General features: G+C 40.4%; 1 protein-coding gene across 1 annotated transcript in view; it reads right to left on the reverse strand.

Annotated features, from left to right (window-relative positions):
- Nucleotides 1-146: 146 nt before the first annotated feature.
- Nucleotides 147-15,523, reverse strand: part of adgrd2 (adhesion G protein-coupled receptor D2) — a 30,075-nt gene continuing 14,698 nt past the window's right edge. Inside the window, exons 17-25 of the mRNA XM_029439912.1 lie at nt 14,327-14,460; nt 12,931-13,046; nt 10,319-10,439; nt 5,467-5,508; nt 5,274-5,327; nt 4,916-5,063; nt 3,186-3,244; nt 3,062-3,092; nt 147-1,071 (exon numbers count right to left, since the gene is read on the reverse strand). Coding sequence (XP_029295772.1) covers nt 1,064-1,071; nt 3,062-3,092; nt 3,186-3,244; nt 4,916-5,063; nt 5,274-5,327; nt 5,467-5,508; nt 10,319-10,439; nt 12,931-13,046; nt 14,327-14,460 — 713 coding nt within the window. The 3' untranslated portion in view covers nt 147-1,063. The remainder of the gene's footprint in view (nt 1,072-3,061; nt 3,093-3,185; nt 3,245-4,915; nt 5,064-5,273; nt 5,328-5,466; nt 5,509-10,318; nt 10,440-12,930; nt 13,047-14,326; nt 14,461-15,523) is intronic.

A 15,523-nucleotide genomic window follows, 5' to 3' on the forward strand; every position in this document is an offset into this window, starting at 1 on the left:
CGGAGTAGAGCGGCTGCTCCTTTGCGTTGAAAGGAGCCAGTTGAGGTGGTTCGGGCATCTAGTAAGGATGCCACCTGGACGCCTCCCCAGCTGGGAGGAGACCCCGGGGAAGACCCAGGACTCGGTGGAGAGATTATATCTCCTCACTGGCCTGGGAACGCCTCGGATGTGGCCCTGAAAAGGGAAGTTTGGGGTTCTCTACTGGAGCTGCTGCCCCCGCGACCCGACCCCGGGTAAGCGGTAGACGATGGATGGAACTATAACAACATATTGCCATATTAGGGGCCATGGGCCTTTGTTCTTTGTGTTAAGCTTGGATCACTACACTAGCTATTTACATGATACATGAGGACAGAAGAGTGAGAATGAAGCCCACCATTAATATTAATATTCCTCACACATAACGGCTGGCGAGACCATTAGTGCATGTCATTTTATGGAAATTAAAGGGATGCCAACTGTTGCTTCCAAAATGTTGTAGCAACCACAAAGACACCATCATGGATGTCCTGTAGAACTGTGTTTGTAGTCAAATGCATCTAAATGTCTTTCCAATACCTGGTTGCTGTGTAAGTGACAATGATGTTTCTTGTTTTTAAATGTGTAAGAACTGTTCACTGTGAGGTCTGTGGACTTTGATTCTGAAAAGACATTTTTTGTATTAGGGCCATTTTAGGTAAAAAAACAAATAAATGACGGCGCTGGATGAGGGGGGTAATATTCAGAGAAAACACTCTTTAATATTCTCTGAGGTTACAAGGTCATACATCTGAGAAAACCCAGTTTGCCTCCTGTGGTGTGATGAGGCTCATCCATCCAAACAACACTATTGTTCTGTGTTTTTCTCTGGTAAATTTGCGACTTTCTCTTTATACTGTGTTATAGTGTAAGACTTCTTCATCCTTCCATCATGCTTATTTTATTCCACACTCCCCTTCCCAGCAGAGTGTGTGTGCGTGTGCGTGTGTGTGTGTACGTCTTCAGATGGGATCTGTGTGTGTCCATTCTTTCAGCCGGTGCATGCTTTTTGTAATTGAGTATCAGGATCCACTCCATTTGCAGTTCAACAACCTGCGGTGAAAAAAAGAGAAGTGCGTCAGCCACAACTCTCAGCTCAATCTGATGTGTACTGTTGTTGCATCACAGGAGTGCGAGTGTGTTTGTGTACAAAAGAGAAAACGAGAAAGGGGGAAATGAAAGGCAGAGTGAGAGAGAGCAGGTGTTGGAGTGGTTAATGGCCAATAGCGTGAATAGCCGGCCCCGTCCGTTCCTGATTAAGGGAATGAACTTCTTCTTTATCTCGTCGGTCAACAATGAACACCCAGCAGCACTCAAACACCATCCATCAGGCGTTTCTCACAGACGGCTAAGCATTTAATGAATCTAAAAACTTCCTTTTTCCTACTGCCAGACAATTTAGAGCCATTGACAGTGACTTGACCCTCTGGAAATATGGGGACCATCTGTTGTGTTTGCCTGCACATTGAAATAAATGAAAGACACTGGGGCAGTTTCACACAGGCCTAATGCTGAACACTGTGCAGGTAAATGGAGACAATCCAGGGAAATAAAAACCCTTTTGCTCTTTCTCCTCCAGTCAATTGTTTAGATTGAAGTCATTATAAGACGATGCTTTCTACAAACACTCAGTGCCTTTAAAAGGATTTTCATGACATTCTATTCTGTGTTTGTGAAAATTAAGAAAACACAAAAATACTCTCATTTAAAACTGAACCACCATTACAGAACACTTCTGCTAACAATAAACTAATACATTGGCAGAAATATGAGCTCATTTAGTCAACGCAAATGAGGAAATTCAATGAGAATAAATACAAATTTATATTTTTCTTTTTGTTCTCAAGGCTGCACCAGACAAAGACAAAGCAGTTAGAGCTCAATGCATTCCTAACGTGACACACCACGAAGGAACGGAGGCCACAGGTGGATGCTGGGATGCTTGAAACAATTCCCAGTCATTTTCAGGAATGTATAGATGGCATTGACCAAACTCATTTCAGAAAGTGTGAATTCATTTAATGATTGATATATTTGCCATAAGAGCTCGTTTCCACATCAGCAGTGAGAGATCAGTGTGGCCCATACATCTACTACAGTGTGGAGCACCCACCATCCGACCCAGGCCTAGGGTTCAGGATTCAAACTCAGATTAAAATCACTTGTAAATCTTCAACACACCTCTGTGTTAACTTCTTTTTACTCAATCTTGCATAAATATATATATATGTGTGTTTGAGAAGTTTTGCTTGTGCGCTGCGAGGGTCTCAGCACAGAGGGTGTCGGATGCTGTACAGACTGTAAAGCACACTGACGCAAAATTGTAACTTGTGATTTTTTGATTTGATTTGATTTGATTAATTTGAATGACCACCACTGCAGGTCTTTAGTCTTTGCTGCATAAGAGCTACTGGACGATAATTCAATCACACAGTATACCTTCTGTGCTACTGTCTTTGCTTCATGAGACTTTGTTTTTATAATAACTTGCTATCTGCAGAAACAAGACACTTTACCCACCATCCAACTCCATCCCCTCCAGTGCAGTTTGTTGAACTCCTCACTTTATTTGTGACTATTTTGTGGGTATTTTTACTTTAGTACACTTATAGTATCCATACTATGCATTTCCCCCTGAGTGGGATCAATGATTGCTAATCTTATCTTAGTCATTTCAACTAATGACAACTCTTCAATGATTCAGGTAGCACACCATGATAGAGTGATAGTTGAATTTTGAGTGCTTGATGAGAGGACCATGGTATATGCTATTTTTTAATGCTATTTCACATTTACATCCACACTGTGACTATTGTACTGTAAATGCTCTGTATAACTTTGTACAATTGTTATGTTTTTGCTGTGAAGCACTTTGGGCTGCAACTCTTGTATGAAAGGTGCTATACAAATAAAGCTTATTATAATTATAATTATTATTATAATTATAATTATTATTATTATTATTATTATTATTATTATTATTATTATTATTATTATTATTATTATTATTATTATTCAAGAGCAGGGGACGTTTGAGTTGTACCTGATGGCTTGAACCCAGTCAGCTGGACCACCTGTTTGAATAAAAAAGACATACAGAATACTCAGTCATATTTAAACGGTACGATAAGACAAAGATGCAGTTATAATGCATACATGCTACTTACTTGGTTTCCTGATGCTGGTTTTAAAGAGAAACTCACAAAGCTTTCCTTCCTGAAGCTCTCTGAAAGACCAAAAACATCTATTTGTATTTAAAGTTTGCATTTCTCTTTCAGGACCAAAATGTGTGTATGCAAGGTCAAAACATGTAAGACAAAGACATACAAGCAACACAAAGCACAAACAAAGACAGCTTTATAAAGTAAAATCCTCACATGGAAACAATATGAATAACAAAAGGACATTATGAGAATTGTCAGTATAGAATATTTTGATTCCTTCTTTATGCAGATCTCTGTTATTTGCCCTATTATTTCTAAACAATTAATGTAATATAATTAGACAAACACCGTATTTGACCCTCAATGACCTTCATTATAGTTTGGAGAATGTATTATAAAGTCATTGGTGACCCCCTCACCTCTACTGCCCCACTAGTACAAACTTGTTTAAAATGTCATTTTTAATCCCATGATTCATAGGGCTAAGAATAAAAAAATCCCCAACATGCTGTCTGTGTCAAGCGGGAGTGTAATGGGGAATAGACATAAATGCATACAATCCAGACCGACAGGAACAGTTCAGTTCATTTATTGAAAAGGTTTGTTTCCCAAAAAAAGTTATGCTTCATTCCAATGAATCGACAACTGACCCAATCATGTCATGGACACTACTTTTTTGAGCGCTCTATATGGAGCGGAAAATAGCTGTGAGAAACAAAAAGGTAAAGTCAAGCAAAAAGCAGGTGTTTGCATTGCTGACCTCACACTGTGATAACATTGGGTATTTGGGTTTTCCATAATAATGGTGGTAGAAGAAGGTTGTACACAGCTATAGTCTCTCTCCGTCTGTCTGTATGATGAAACAGAGCCGCATATTGAACACCTGCTTTTCTAATACATTCAATTTCACACGGTTTACTGCCACAGAGTCTAAGGACAGAAGGTGTTGTATGCTGTACAGTCTGTAAAGCACACTGAGACAAATGTGTCATTTGTGATATTGGGCTGTATAAATACATTTGATTTGACAGAGGTCAGTCGGCACTCGTATACATTTCCATTCCCTCCTCTTTTTGCGCCTCTAAACACTTACAATTCGGGCTGTCAAGCGATTAAAAAAATTTGTCTAATTAATTACAAGCTTTGTGATTAATTAATCTAAATGAATTGCATATATCAATATTTGCTGTTTGAAGCATTTCAAAATCTCTAATATCTAGTATGCCATAATTATCTTAGGCAACACGGACCATCAGTTTGACATAAAGTGAAATTGGCCTGCAGTCCATTGCAATACATTTCCTGATGGAGTTGTTAATGTGTCTCAGGTAGACCGACTCATTCTGCGTCTGAACGCCTGATCGAGAGATGACGAGACGGGTCGCTGACTTTAGCATCAGTGGAGTTTATTAAATGTAAACTTTCCATTCACTGGGCCAAGTAACGTTTTCTCATCCGCTTCACCATGTTGACGAGGCTGCTGTGATCGCGCCGTGTCGGTGACGTAAAGAGTCAAGGGGGGGGGGGTTATTGCGTTATTTTTTCTAATGAATCAAAATAATGGCCTACTTAAAATACATATCATGTTAGACCAAACACACAATTCTCAGGGGTTCAGTCCTTTGGTAAATAATGACACACACAAGGTCCACAAGTCCTAACTAACTATCTCCCCTGCACTAGCTGCATAAGTAATGCTTCAGCAGCCACACATCAGGTCATGCAGCCTATACCGTTCTTGATGACCAATGATGTAGAGGTGGAGCTGGTGGGTCCAGAGGTCTCACTGGTCTCAGGGCTGGAGGGGGTCGGTGGATTGCGGCCCCAGGAGGTAATCGGGGCCCTCTGGGAAGGTAGGAAGCTAGTTGGCTGGGAACAGTTCTAAAAATACATCACAAGTAAGAAGTGCTTCAAAGTGATGAATTAATAATGAAGTATAAATGTGGACTAGTCTACTACACTATACTACTAAACTAAAACAATGCCCACAAAGTCGGAGTTCCACTAAAACAAGCATTTGTAAAGAGGGAATTTATTTTCTGTCCTGTACTGATGGACCTGATCACAGCTGTGTTCTTTTTACTCACTCACCGTGAAAGATAAGGCCTTCCTCTTTTCTTTGATCCTCTTTATGGCATTCCTCACCTAAATGAGAAGCAGTGTTTACACCCACTGGTTTGTCCAAAAGGCTGGCAGCCTCACATACCGTACAAAGATACATTCTGATATTCTGCCGCAGTGGTGACAGGCAGCAGTGTTGACAATGGACTGAATGCCTCCTTACCTCACTGTTGTAAACAGCATACACTAAGAAGATGTACAGGCCCTGTGGACAGGAGAGAGGCACATGAGGCAGGTGAAAGGTGAAGTGGAGAAGAATAAATTCCATTTCCATTTATACAGCTTTCATTGACAACATCTTCATCAAGTCCATTTAGTACTCCACTCACTCTCAATCAAACTCTCCTTTCTCTTTATCAACAAAAAGAGAACCATGTCTTGCAAAATATCTCTTCATGCTCCCCATCTGTGTGGTTTTCTACTCCCTTTTGGCACGAGCTTCAGTCAGATTCAGCAGGGTGCGGCACTCAACTCTTAGCTGAAATACATTCAAATTGGATCTCTCCAATGTGTACCAGAAATGTCATTTTGAAAAAAAGTGTATGTCCACTGATGTACTGAAAAAATGGGGATAATATAAAAATGTGACTTCATCCAGCCATAAATGTTCCAATGCAGTAGTAGTAGCCCGCCCTCTTTAGACCGAATTATCCTTGAAAATAACTAGTTTGTATGTGAACACGTTAGAAGGCAGAAGTGTTTGCTAGCAGTGTACAAATCCTGCCATCGTAGAGAGGGGCGAGATGCGATAATATTTTAAATACTGGTATAATGGTCTCTCCTGGAAGACATTCGTAATTGCAGTTCAAACCCTGCTTACTTTCTAATTGGGTGTAAATGTCAGCTTGTTGTTTTCAGAAAGTTACAGACGTTGTTGGCTTTAGCAACCATCTGTGTAGAGAGAAAATCCTCTTGTGGTCTGAATCACAGCATCTCTGTTCTTTAAAGTACACTAAAAGTCATTTTGACTTCCTGCCTTCCAAACAAAAGCACTTATGTTTATGATAGCATTGCTTGTCAGTGCCTTCCAGAACATCTGGTGGCGGCGGTGGTCTCATGGTACGGCTTCCAAATAGAACACTGGAAGGACGTGAGTTCAATAGCAGCGCTGCCACCATCGTACCCCTGAGCAACGTACTTAACCTGAGTTTGTACACTCTGTATACTAAACCCTCCATGCCAACCTCCTCCCTGAGCGCTTTTACAGTTCTATAACATCACACTAATCCCATCTTTCATAATTCACATGGTCTCTTCTCATACAAACACAAACACACAGTAGGTCGTTTCAAGTCTTTCTCTACGAGATCACAGGAGTGCAGCTGCTGTGTCTGCTGTTTTGGAGCAGCTATATGTTTAAATATTATGTAATAATTAAGTCAGTGATGTGATTATGGTGGAGCCAAAGTAAGATATGTCAGATATGGGAGCTATTGTTGAAGGACTTTCAGGACATATTAATCTAACTGTGACTCAATGTGAGTTTTTATTGCTTTGTTATTTATAAATGCTCTGCAGGCTACAGACTATGCTGGCTGTTGATCAACAAATATACAATTTAAAAAGTTGTTTTTCCAGAGTGAGACACAACACTTAATCAAGTGTTTCACTCTGGAAAAAACAACTTTTAAAATTCTCTGCTTTGCTGAATCTGCAGTAGACAGAGGCTTGCAAGACATGTAGTAATGCAAATGTAATTAAGCACAGTAGAATTGCAACATTTGAACAAACACTCTGCTCTGTCACATCGGAAACTATAATGGGTTGTCCATTATAGTTTATTATTTAAATTAGTTCAATATTTTATTATTTTAGTTTATTTACTTTAGATTATGGGATATATTTATATATATATATATATATATATATATATATATATATATACATATATATATGTCATAATAATAATGTAAACAGACAGTAATAGAAATATAGTAGCCTTGCATATAGTATGTATTCTCTTGCCTAATAATGAAAAAATATGTCTAAAAATCAGACTGCCCAAATAATTCAGTGTTGATAAATAAATATAGTGTCCAGAAGCAGAAGTGAGACTGGGACTCGTTTAGTGAATGAACACCTCTGCTGGATCTTATTATTCAGACTTGTTTTGCTCACGCTCTGTATTCTTGGCCTTTAGACTCTCTCTGTCGACTTTGCTTTTGTAGACTGTTGAAGCAGCCCAGTAAAATAACTCTTTTTTTGTAAGAAGAAGAGCATCATCCTCCTACCTACATGAGGAAGAACTCCTACTGTAGTGTTATCTGCCCTCAGCTGGACACTGGCAGTAAATCTAAATTAACTAGCAGCTCTCTGGGGGTCACCCAGGGGCTAGCTCATTTTGATTAATTAACGAGCAGGGAGGGGTGGGAGGGGTAAAAAAAGACAGGGAGAGAGAGATGTACAGAATGGACGGAAAGAGAAGAGTGTCTATGAGAGGAAGTAACTGCTGTGTTATCAGGGGGAGAGAGATGGAGGTAGATGTGGTATGACCTGCCGTTCAAAGGACTCACTGTCAACTCCCACACACACACACACACACACGCACACACACACACACACACACACACACACACACACACACACACACATAGTTACAATTTATGATAAAGACATTACATGTGTGCAATAAAGATAGACATACACAACACTAAGTATTCCCGCTGTGGATACCTTTTTGGTAAAGCTTCAGTCAGAGCTCTGAGGAAAAGCCAGGTGCAAAACAAACACTCCAAAGGAACGCAAAAAGATATTTATGTATATTTATTCCTATAGTTTTATTTCTTTGTAATTATGCGTATTTGTATTGTGTGATTATGTCACTGCATAAACAGTAAAGAGAAACACATATTTCAACAGTTATGTGGTCTGTTGTGAATGTTTGGAGGTTGGCCTGATCTGGTAATAATGAAAAAGTCATCATATCTAAAGTGGCAAAAGATAACATTTTTAATTTATCATTATGAAGTAAGCAGGATAGCGCTTGAGTTGTGCTATACTTATGAAGGTAATAAAAAAAGAACACGGAGGCTCCGTAGTCTGAACCAAGAGGTCAAACTCCTCATTGCTCCCACGTTGTCAATGGCAGCATAGCTTAACTCCTTTCACAATAAAAGCCCTAGACATATACTGTACACTGCATCACTGCACAGAGCATTTTGCTCAGAGGTAACTCAACAGAACTGCTTACATTAGCTAAACCCAGGTAACGGAAAGAGCACACGGTGGAACATTAACTGTGGATTCTACCCGACAAAAGAGCCCTAGTATAAGAGGCAAAGAAGGCGAAGGGGGAGAGTGATAACAAATGAGTTATTTCTACTAAACTAGACCAGTAAGTAACAAACATCTGCCTTCTTATTAATAGTACTTATTAATGTTTCACTCTGCTTTTAGCATTGCACTCAGATCAGGGTTTCTAGTTCAAATTGGGATTCTTAATCTTGTTATTTGCTTTGGAAAGCAGCCAGGCTGCTAGTGACACATGAAAAAGCAGATGGATCTTCTTCTAGGATGGCTTGGAGTTGTCTACTGTCATAACAGATTTTATTTGGCCACTTGGGGGCAGCTGTACAAACATTGAAATCACCTTTAAGTTGATATGGCGAACTTAGCAAACAGTTGCTTATTTACACACCCAGCAGCATTATCATTTATTTAGAGTTTGTGTCCAACTGATGAGTGTCAGTCCAATATTCTCTTTCTTTTAAGGCCCTGTCACACATATCCGTATGACAGAAACGTATGCTAATATGTCCGACTTTTCATCGGATCGGATCGGAGAAGTGAACATATACAGATACGCATGTCTAACCTATTGATAGTGTATCACTTACTAATACAAAATGTATCAGATGAATACCCAACGAAGGCATAACGTATACAAAAATATGGCGTATACAAAATATCGGCAATATACTGGTGTACTTTGATATAAGGTAAGGTACAAATAGTATTCGTTAAGAGCACGCTGTGTTACGCTGGGGTGCGTTGTTGTTGATGTTTAGAGCATGTTTAAAATTACCGGACTTACCCAACGTGTGTAAGTACACATAAGTTACGTTACGTTAGACATACGTGAATACGTATGTAAATACTTACCTACGTAAATACAGTACGCAAATACTTACCTACGTAAATACAGTACGTAAATACTTACCTACGTGAATACAGTACGTGAATACTTACGTACGTAAATACAGTACGTGAATACCTATGTGAATACAGAATGTGAATACAGTACGTGAATACGGTAGAGGTACGTTAGATATAGGCTACGTCGGCTGACGGTGAACCCTACAGCCAGCTTATTGATAACGAGTGGATAACCAATTCGTAACCTATGTTAAGATTATCCCTGATGACGGAGTAATTTATTAAACGTGTTTCTACTGTACAGCTAGCGTTCAGCTAGCGTTTTGGGAGCTTATTGGGGTTTGAATATAGTATATAGGGTGAGTAGCTCATCCTCACTTCTTCACAGCACGTCTTGATGAATACATCATCCCATCATCAGAGAGCATGGAGGATGCTGAGAGGCTGCGACAAGAGTACATTCCAGCCGTTCTCCAGCATCAGCATGACGCGAACCAAATGGCACTTTTCCAGCTCCGTTGGCCAGACGCTCTGATATGTTTTGTATAAGTAAGTGATACGCTATCAATAGGTTTGACATACGTATAATATTTGTTATGTATACGTTATGTATACGTCAGCTACAACACCACTGTGGAAAAGTTGGACGTATTTGGACTCTGACAAATTTTGAGTTACTTCTCATGTAGCATGTTTCTGCCATACGGAACTGTGTGACAGGGCCTTTAACTGGTTAGGATTCTACCAACACCTGGGGGAAATATGTGGCTCTTTAGCTGCTAAGCGCTCCAATATGTCCACCAGCTAGTCTCTGACTGTGTCTGTTTGCTTCTCAGCAGGAAGTGTAAAGCAGCTTTTTAGAGCTTTTTAACTCAAAACACAGCTGCCTGCATGAGAACAGTGAGAGTTTGTTAGGTTACCTGGACGGCATTGAGAGCGATGAAGACATAGGCGACTACTACCGACAGATGGACCAGCACTCCGCACAGCCAGGTCAGACCCAGCACTGGCAGCAGGATGAGAACTGGACGGGTCACAGCCCTGCAAACATACACAGAATGCACAAACTTGAATCAGAAATGCACGTACGGTATGAGCATGAATTACACGCTAGTACACTCAAATAGAGATGCATGACAATAGGGTCTAACAGAACACTGAAACAAAACTTCACACTGTGTTCCTTTTAATTCCTCAGTGCTCCGTATACCTTCTCTTTGTCAACCATTTTACAAAACACGAGTATAGGCCGACAGAAGGAGCCAGCAAGGTAAAGTTTTCAAGGTTTGATTATTTCTTCCTTGAATCCTCAAACATCTCTGCACAGCGAGGCTATAGATTTTACCGCCTACCACATTCACTCCAGTTCCATTGGAATCCTTTCAGCAATCCTTGTGCTTATACGGCCAATAACCATTTCTTGGGGCAAGGCAGAAAAGGTTGCCTTTGTTCAAATCACTATTGTTGTCACACTGCTGCACCTGGGCAGAGAGATTGAGTTTTCAGACTGCACTGTGTCTGCAAGGACAAAGCCAGCACTCACTTGCCTCTCTTGCCTTTTATTTTTGAATGTTGTTTTCCTTCTAATCTCCTGAATTCACGTAACACTCTAGAGCTGGCACAGACATCTACTTTCAGCGTGTTTGTGAGGAAATGAAGAGACACAGCGAGAGAGAGGGGGATGGCGTTGTGACATTTCCATTAGACATAGACAAATAAAAAACTAAGTCTGGATGGAAAGATTTAATATAGAGAAAATAAAGAAGGGACAGAATCGAAATCCTAATGTGTAAGCTTGAATCTTCTGTGTAGTTCGGACCCATCTCATGTGTTGGTGGTGCAGTGGTTAGTACTCATCTCAATCTCAGACCCACCTGCAGGTTTGGGCCTTTCTGCTGCATGCTTTAATGCATATTCATATGTTTAGCCAAAAATGCAGCACCTGCTTATGGAGAGAAGTCATCTGAACCATCGTTAAGGTGTTTCAAATGTTTCTTGCATGCATAACTATACTAATATAATATAATCCTGTAACCATAGCAACATAGACAGACCTGACACAACGAAAAGGGAAATTGAGTTTGCTGCTCATACTTTGCTGGCAATAATACATCATGTATTATGTATAAAGCAGAGTTGTAGCTATTTGGAAATACAAATGTTGTAACAACAAAGCAAAAATGTGTCTTTACTACAAGCTGGCTCATCTAAAGGGAACAAATCCCATGAAAAGACAATGAATGTATCTGTGTGTTTCAAAGTCTGATATATTTTCTTCCTCTGAGCAATAGAGCTCCATTGTTGTCCAAAAACTATTAAAACACATCAATGAGCCAAATGTTTCTCCATCACCATGAACACACACTCTACTTTATTTAGTTTCATCTCACACACACAATCCTGATGCCACAAAAACTCATTAAAGCACCAACTATGGATTATTCCATTCATTCAGAAATACAGTGACTGTTTTAGGAAATTGATGAGCCTTTTCTAAAGATGAGATGATTGTGTGTGACACATAACAAACAGGAATGTATGAGTTAGAGGCTGAGAGCCAGAAAGGGTAGGGTACTACTAATACATTTAGGTTTGAGTCTTCTCACAGGGTTTGTTGACAGTAAGGAGAGCATGGCCAGCCTTATGCTTTAACTTGATTAGAAATCCTTAAAGTATTCTGTAAGATGTGGTGAAATAACTGAACTTGGAACGAGTTCCATGGCCAGTCAGAAATATGTTTTCAAGGTCCTATAACAAAGACGAAGGATGTACATGTGTTACAAAAGGGCCTTCAAACTGTCCTCAGTAATTAGGATTGTTTAGTGACTGCCATAAACCTATACGTTACCATCCTAACTTCACTGTTTGCTCACACATGTCATGATTTAGACGCTGATCGTGTAAAGTGCTGAACACGGCTAAATGGAAGCGATAACATGAAAGCACTTATAAAATAACAGAATTTATGGCCTAAAGTAGTAAAAACAGGACCTGACATGACACACACACACACACACATATACACATATACACGCACACACACACACACATATACACATATACACGTACACACACACGCACGCACACACACACACACACACACACACACACACACACACACACACACACACACACACACACACACACACACACACATATACACATATACACGCACACACACACATATACACATACACGCACACACACACACATGCACACACACACACACACACACACACACACACACACACACACACACACACACACAGAGTTGTGTTGGGACCAGGTGTTAAGCTGATAAGCCCTTACAACTCCCACAGCTGACTCCCAAACCTAAACTCCAAATCTCTCACACTGTCTCTATTGACTGTGGCCAAAAAGGAAACAGTAAGTATGTGTGTATGTGTGAAAGGGTGAGAGTGTGAGAGAGAGTGGGCGCACAAGAAAAAAATACTTTTGAAAGAGAGCGCACAAAAAGCAGGAGGCTAGAGAGAGAGTGACAGAGAGAGGTAGAGAAGCCATTGTATCTCACCAGGTGAGGTCAAAGGTCTGCATCTTTGATGCCGAGCTTGGACTGAGCATCTTAGCACGACGACGAGCGCTGGCAACGGTCACCATGACAACCCGACACAGCACAACTGCATTGACCTGCAGGCACAGGAAAACAGCATCAGCATGGCCTCCAGCAAACATGAGACGTGCCACTGCAGATCCACTTGGCCTCAACCTCTCATGTAGAGGAGGGCACGTTTACCCTGCTCCACAGGCTGCAGGAAATCACATCACACTAATCACATTTTACACTGCCCCTGACATATCTGAGATGAAACATAGAATATAGGGAAAATATAAGGGAAATGTAGAAGCTCAGTCTTCATTTGAAAGATGGTATCTTCTGTATTGTTTGTAGCGTGGAGCAATGGTTAGCACTGTCGCCTCACAGCTAAATGTTAAATGCATTTCCTTCATCATGAAACATTTGTAAAGCCATTTTTATGAACATTCTGAAACTTGCATTGTTTACTACCATGTTTTGCTAGCTCGCAGTTCTTCTCTGCTTGTTGTTAGTTGGTTAGGGCTGGAATGCTTCACCCGCATGCTCAGCCCATTCTCACTCCCAATGCAACAACTCAGGCAGTTTGGGCAGTATCCCTGCGTGGAGAGCTGTGACATTTCACGTACCCCTCAAGCGTAAGTTTTGCACGTACATTGCTTAATTATGTAAGGAGGAAGTCAGGTGATGTAGAATGAAGAGCAACAGTTTGATTAGAGGGCCGGTTGGGGTGGATGGACGTGTCCTCGGAGAAACTAAAAGTCAACGTTGACTTATTTTTACTTAACTACCATGTGTGTTAAAAAGTGATGCCAAGGGGTACTGACCAAGCCTTATCTGATGAGTGGGGAGAGAGTTTAGGTGCGTCCTCATGTTCACGCTAGATGCAAAAACAAAAGTGACTCATTCATCAAAACATTTCTCCTTATGACTTGTGGTCCAAAACTCCATGAGGTCCACTTCAAGGTGAACATTAACAGAGTGCAAGCTCTCACTTTATAAATGTTATATTGATTAAATCAATTATTATTATTTTACCTTATTTTTCCCCTTCCTCCTTTACATTTTTTTAATAAATTAATTGAAAATATTTGGATAGTCATTACAAACACCATCAAACTCACAGCACAAAACAACAAGGTTTTCTAAATTTAAAGAGTATCGTCTTTTCAAAGGCAACAGGTTGCATAAAAAGTCCACAAAAGATCACAATACCCATAAAGATTTACAAAGTTACGAAGACATGAAAGTTAGGAGGTACACGAGGTAGGGGAAGATACACACACACACACACACACACACACACACACACACACACACACACACACACACACACACGCACACACACACACACACACACAGTGAGATTACATACCGCCAAGACAAATATAACAGGTCCCACAAAGGCCCAGATTGTGTCAGTCTTCACATTGAGCCAGCAGTGATCCTCTGCCTTGTACTCATCCACTGATACTGCCAATGTTACACCAACTATTAGAACAGGTAGTCCTGAAAAACATTTTGAGAAAATGAACTGTGGAATTGTTGTGACAACACAAGAATCAGCATGTTTAAATACATATTTATGGAGCAGACTATTTAGTCTGTTGTCTTCTCAAGTCTGTTTAGTCTAAAGGGGAACATTGGAGCGCTGAGAGGAACAGCTTAATATTGAGTGTTTGTGGTGCTTATTCACACACTGTTCTCAGCAACATAACATTCACTCACAGATGGATTTGGGAACATTAACAGTAGCAGCTGCAGGCTGTTTTTTAAAAACTGGGTTAAGGTTGCAGTACAACATAACATCACATCACATCCACCACATAATGTTTGTTTAAGTGTTGATATAAGTTAATATCAATAACTCTTCATTAGATAAGGCAACCAAGACTAAAAGTCTAAAGCTCCACTAGCAGCTCCTTTAGGCTGCAGCATTCATTACAGTCCCCAACATAAAAGAGCAATGAGGCCCTGCGGGGGTCAATAGAAGCATTCATGTGTCCGGAAAATCTTCCTGTTGATTATAAGATCATTTGTTCGTGAGCTGAGATATGGTCCTGAGGATGGTGCAAGCAGAACGGTGTTTCCAAAATGGAAAGGCTTCACATTCTGGGTTGTATTTCATGGCATCCGCCAGTTACATTTTAATAGTGCAAATAGGAAATGGAGAATTTTGAATCCTCTTTTTATCGTCACACATGTACACAGCACAGCACCCACAGTGACATTTAGACTCTGCATTCAACCTCAATCATATTAGCAGCAGTAGGCAGTTTTTATATGTACAGCGCCCGGGGACAATGTGGGGGTCTTGCTTAAGAGCACCTCGGCAGTGCCCAAGAGGCGAACTGGCACCTCTTCAGGTAGCGGTCCAACCTCCGTACTTAGTCCGCTCTCTGATTTTGTGGCCTTATGGTAATGCTTCAGAAAAGGTCATCACAAAAGGGTTGGTCCTCTCGGGACTATTACTGTAATAACCACTACATGTTTTACAACCGTTTGGCCAGAAGATGATGCTTTTTTCCAGCCACAGAAAGATTACAGACTGATAATACTATTCTCAGGCTAA

This window comes from Cottoperca gobio, chromosome 9, assembly GCF_900634415.1.
Source record: "Cottoperca gobio chromosome 9, fCotGob3.1, whole genome shotgun sequence".
NCBI lineage: Eukaryota > Metazoa > Chordata > Actinopteri > Perciformes > Bovichtidae > Cottoperca > Cottoperca gobio.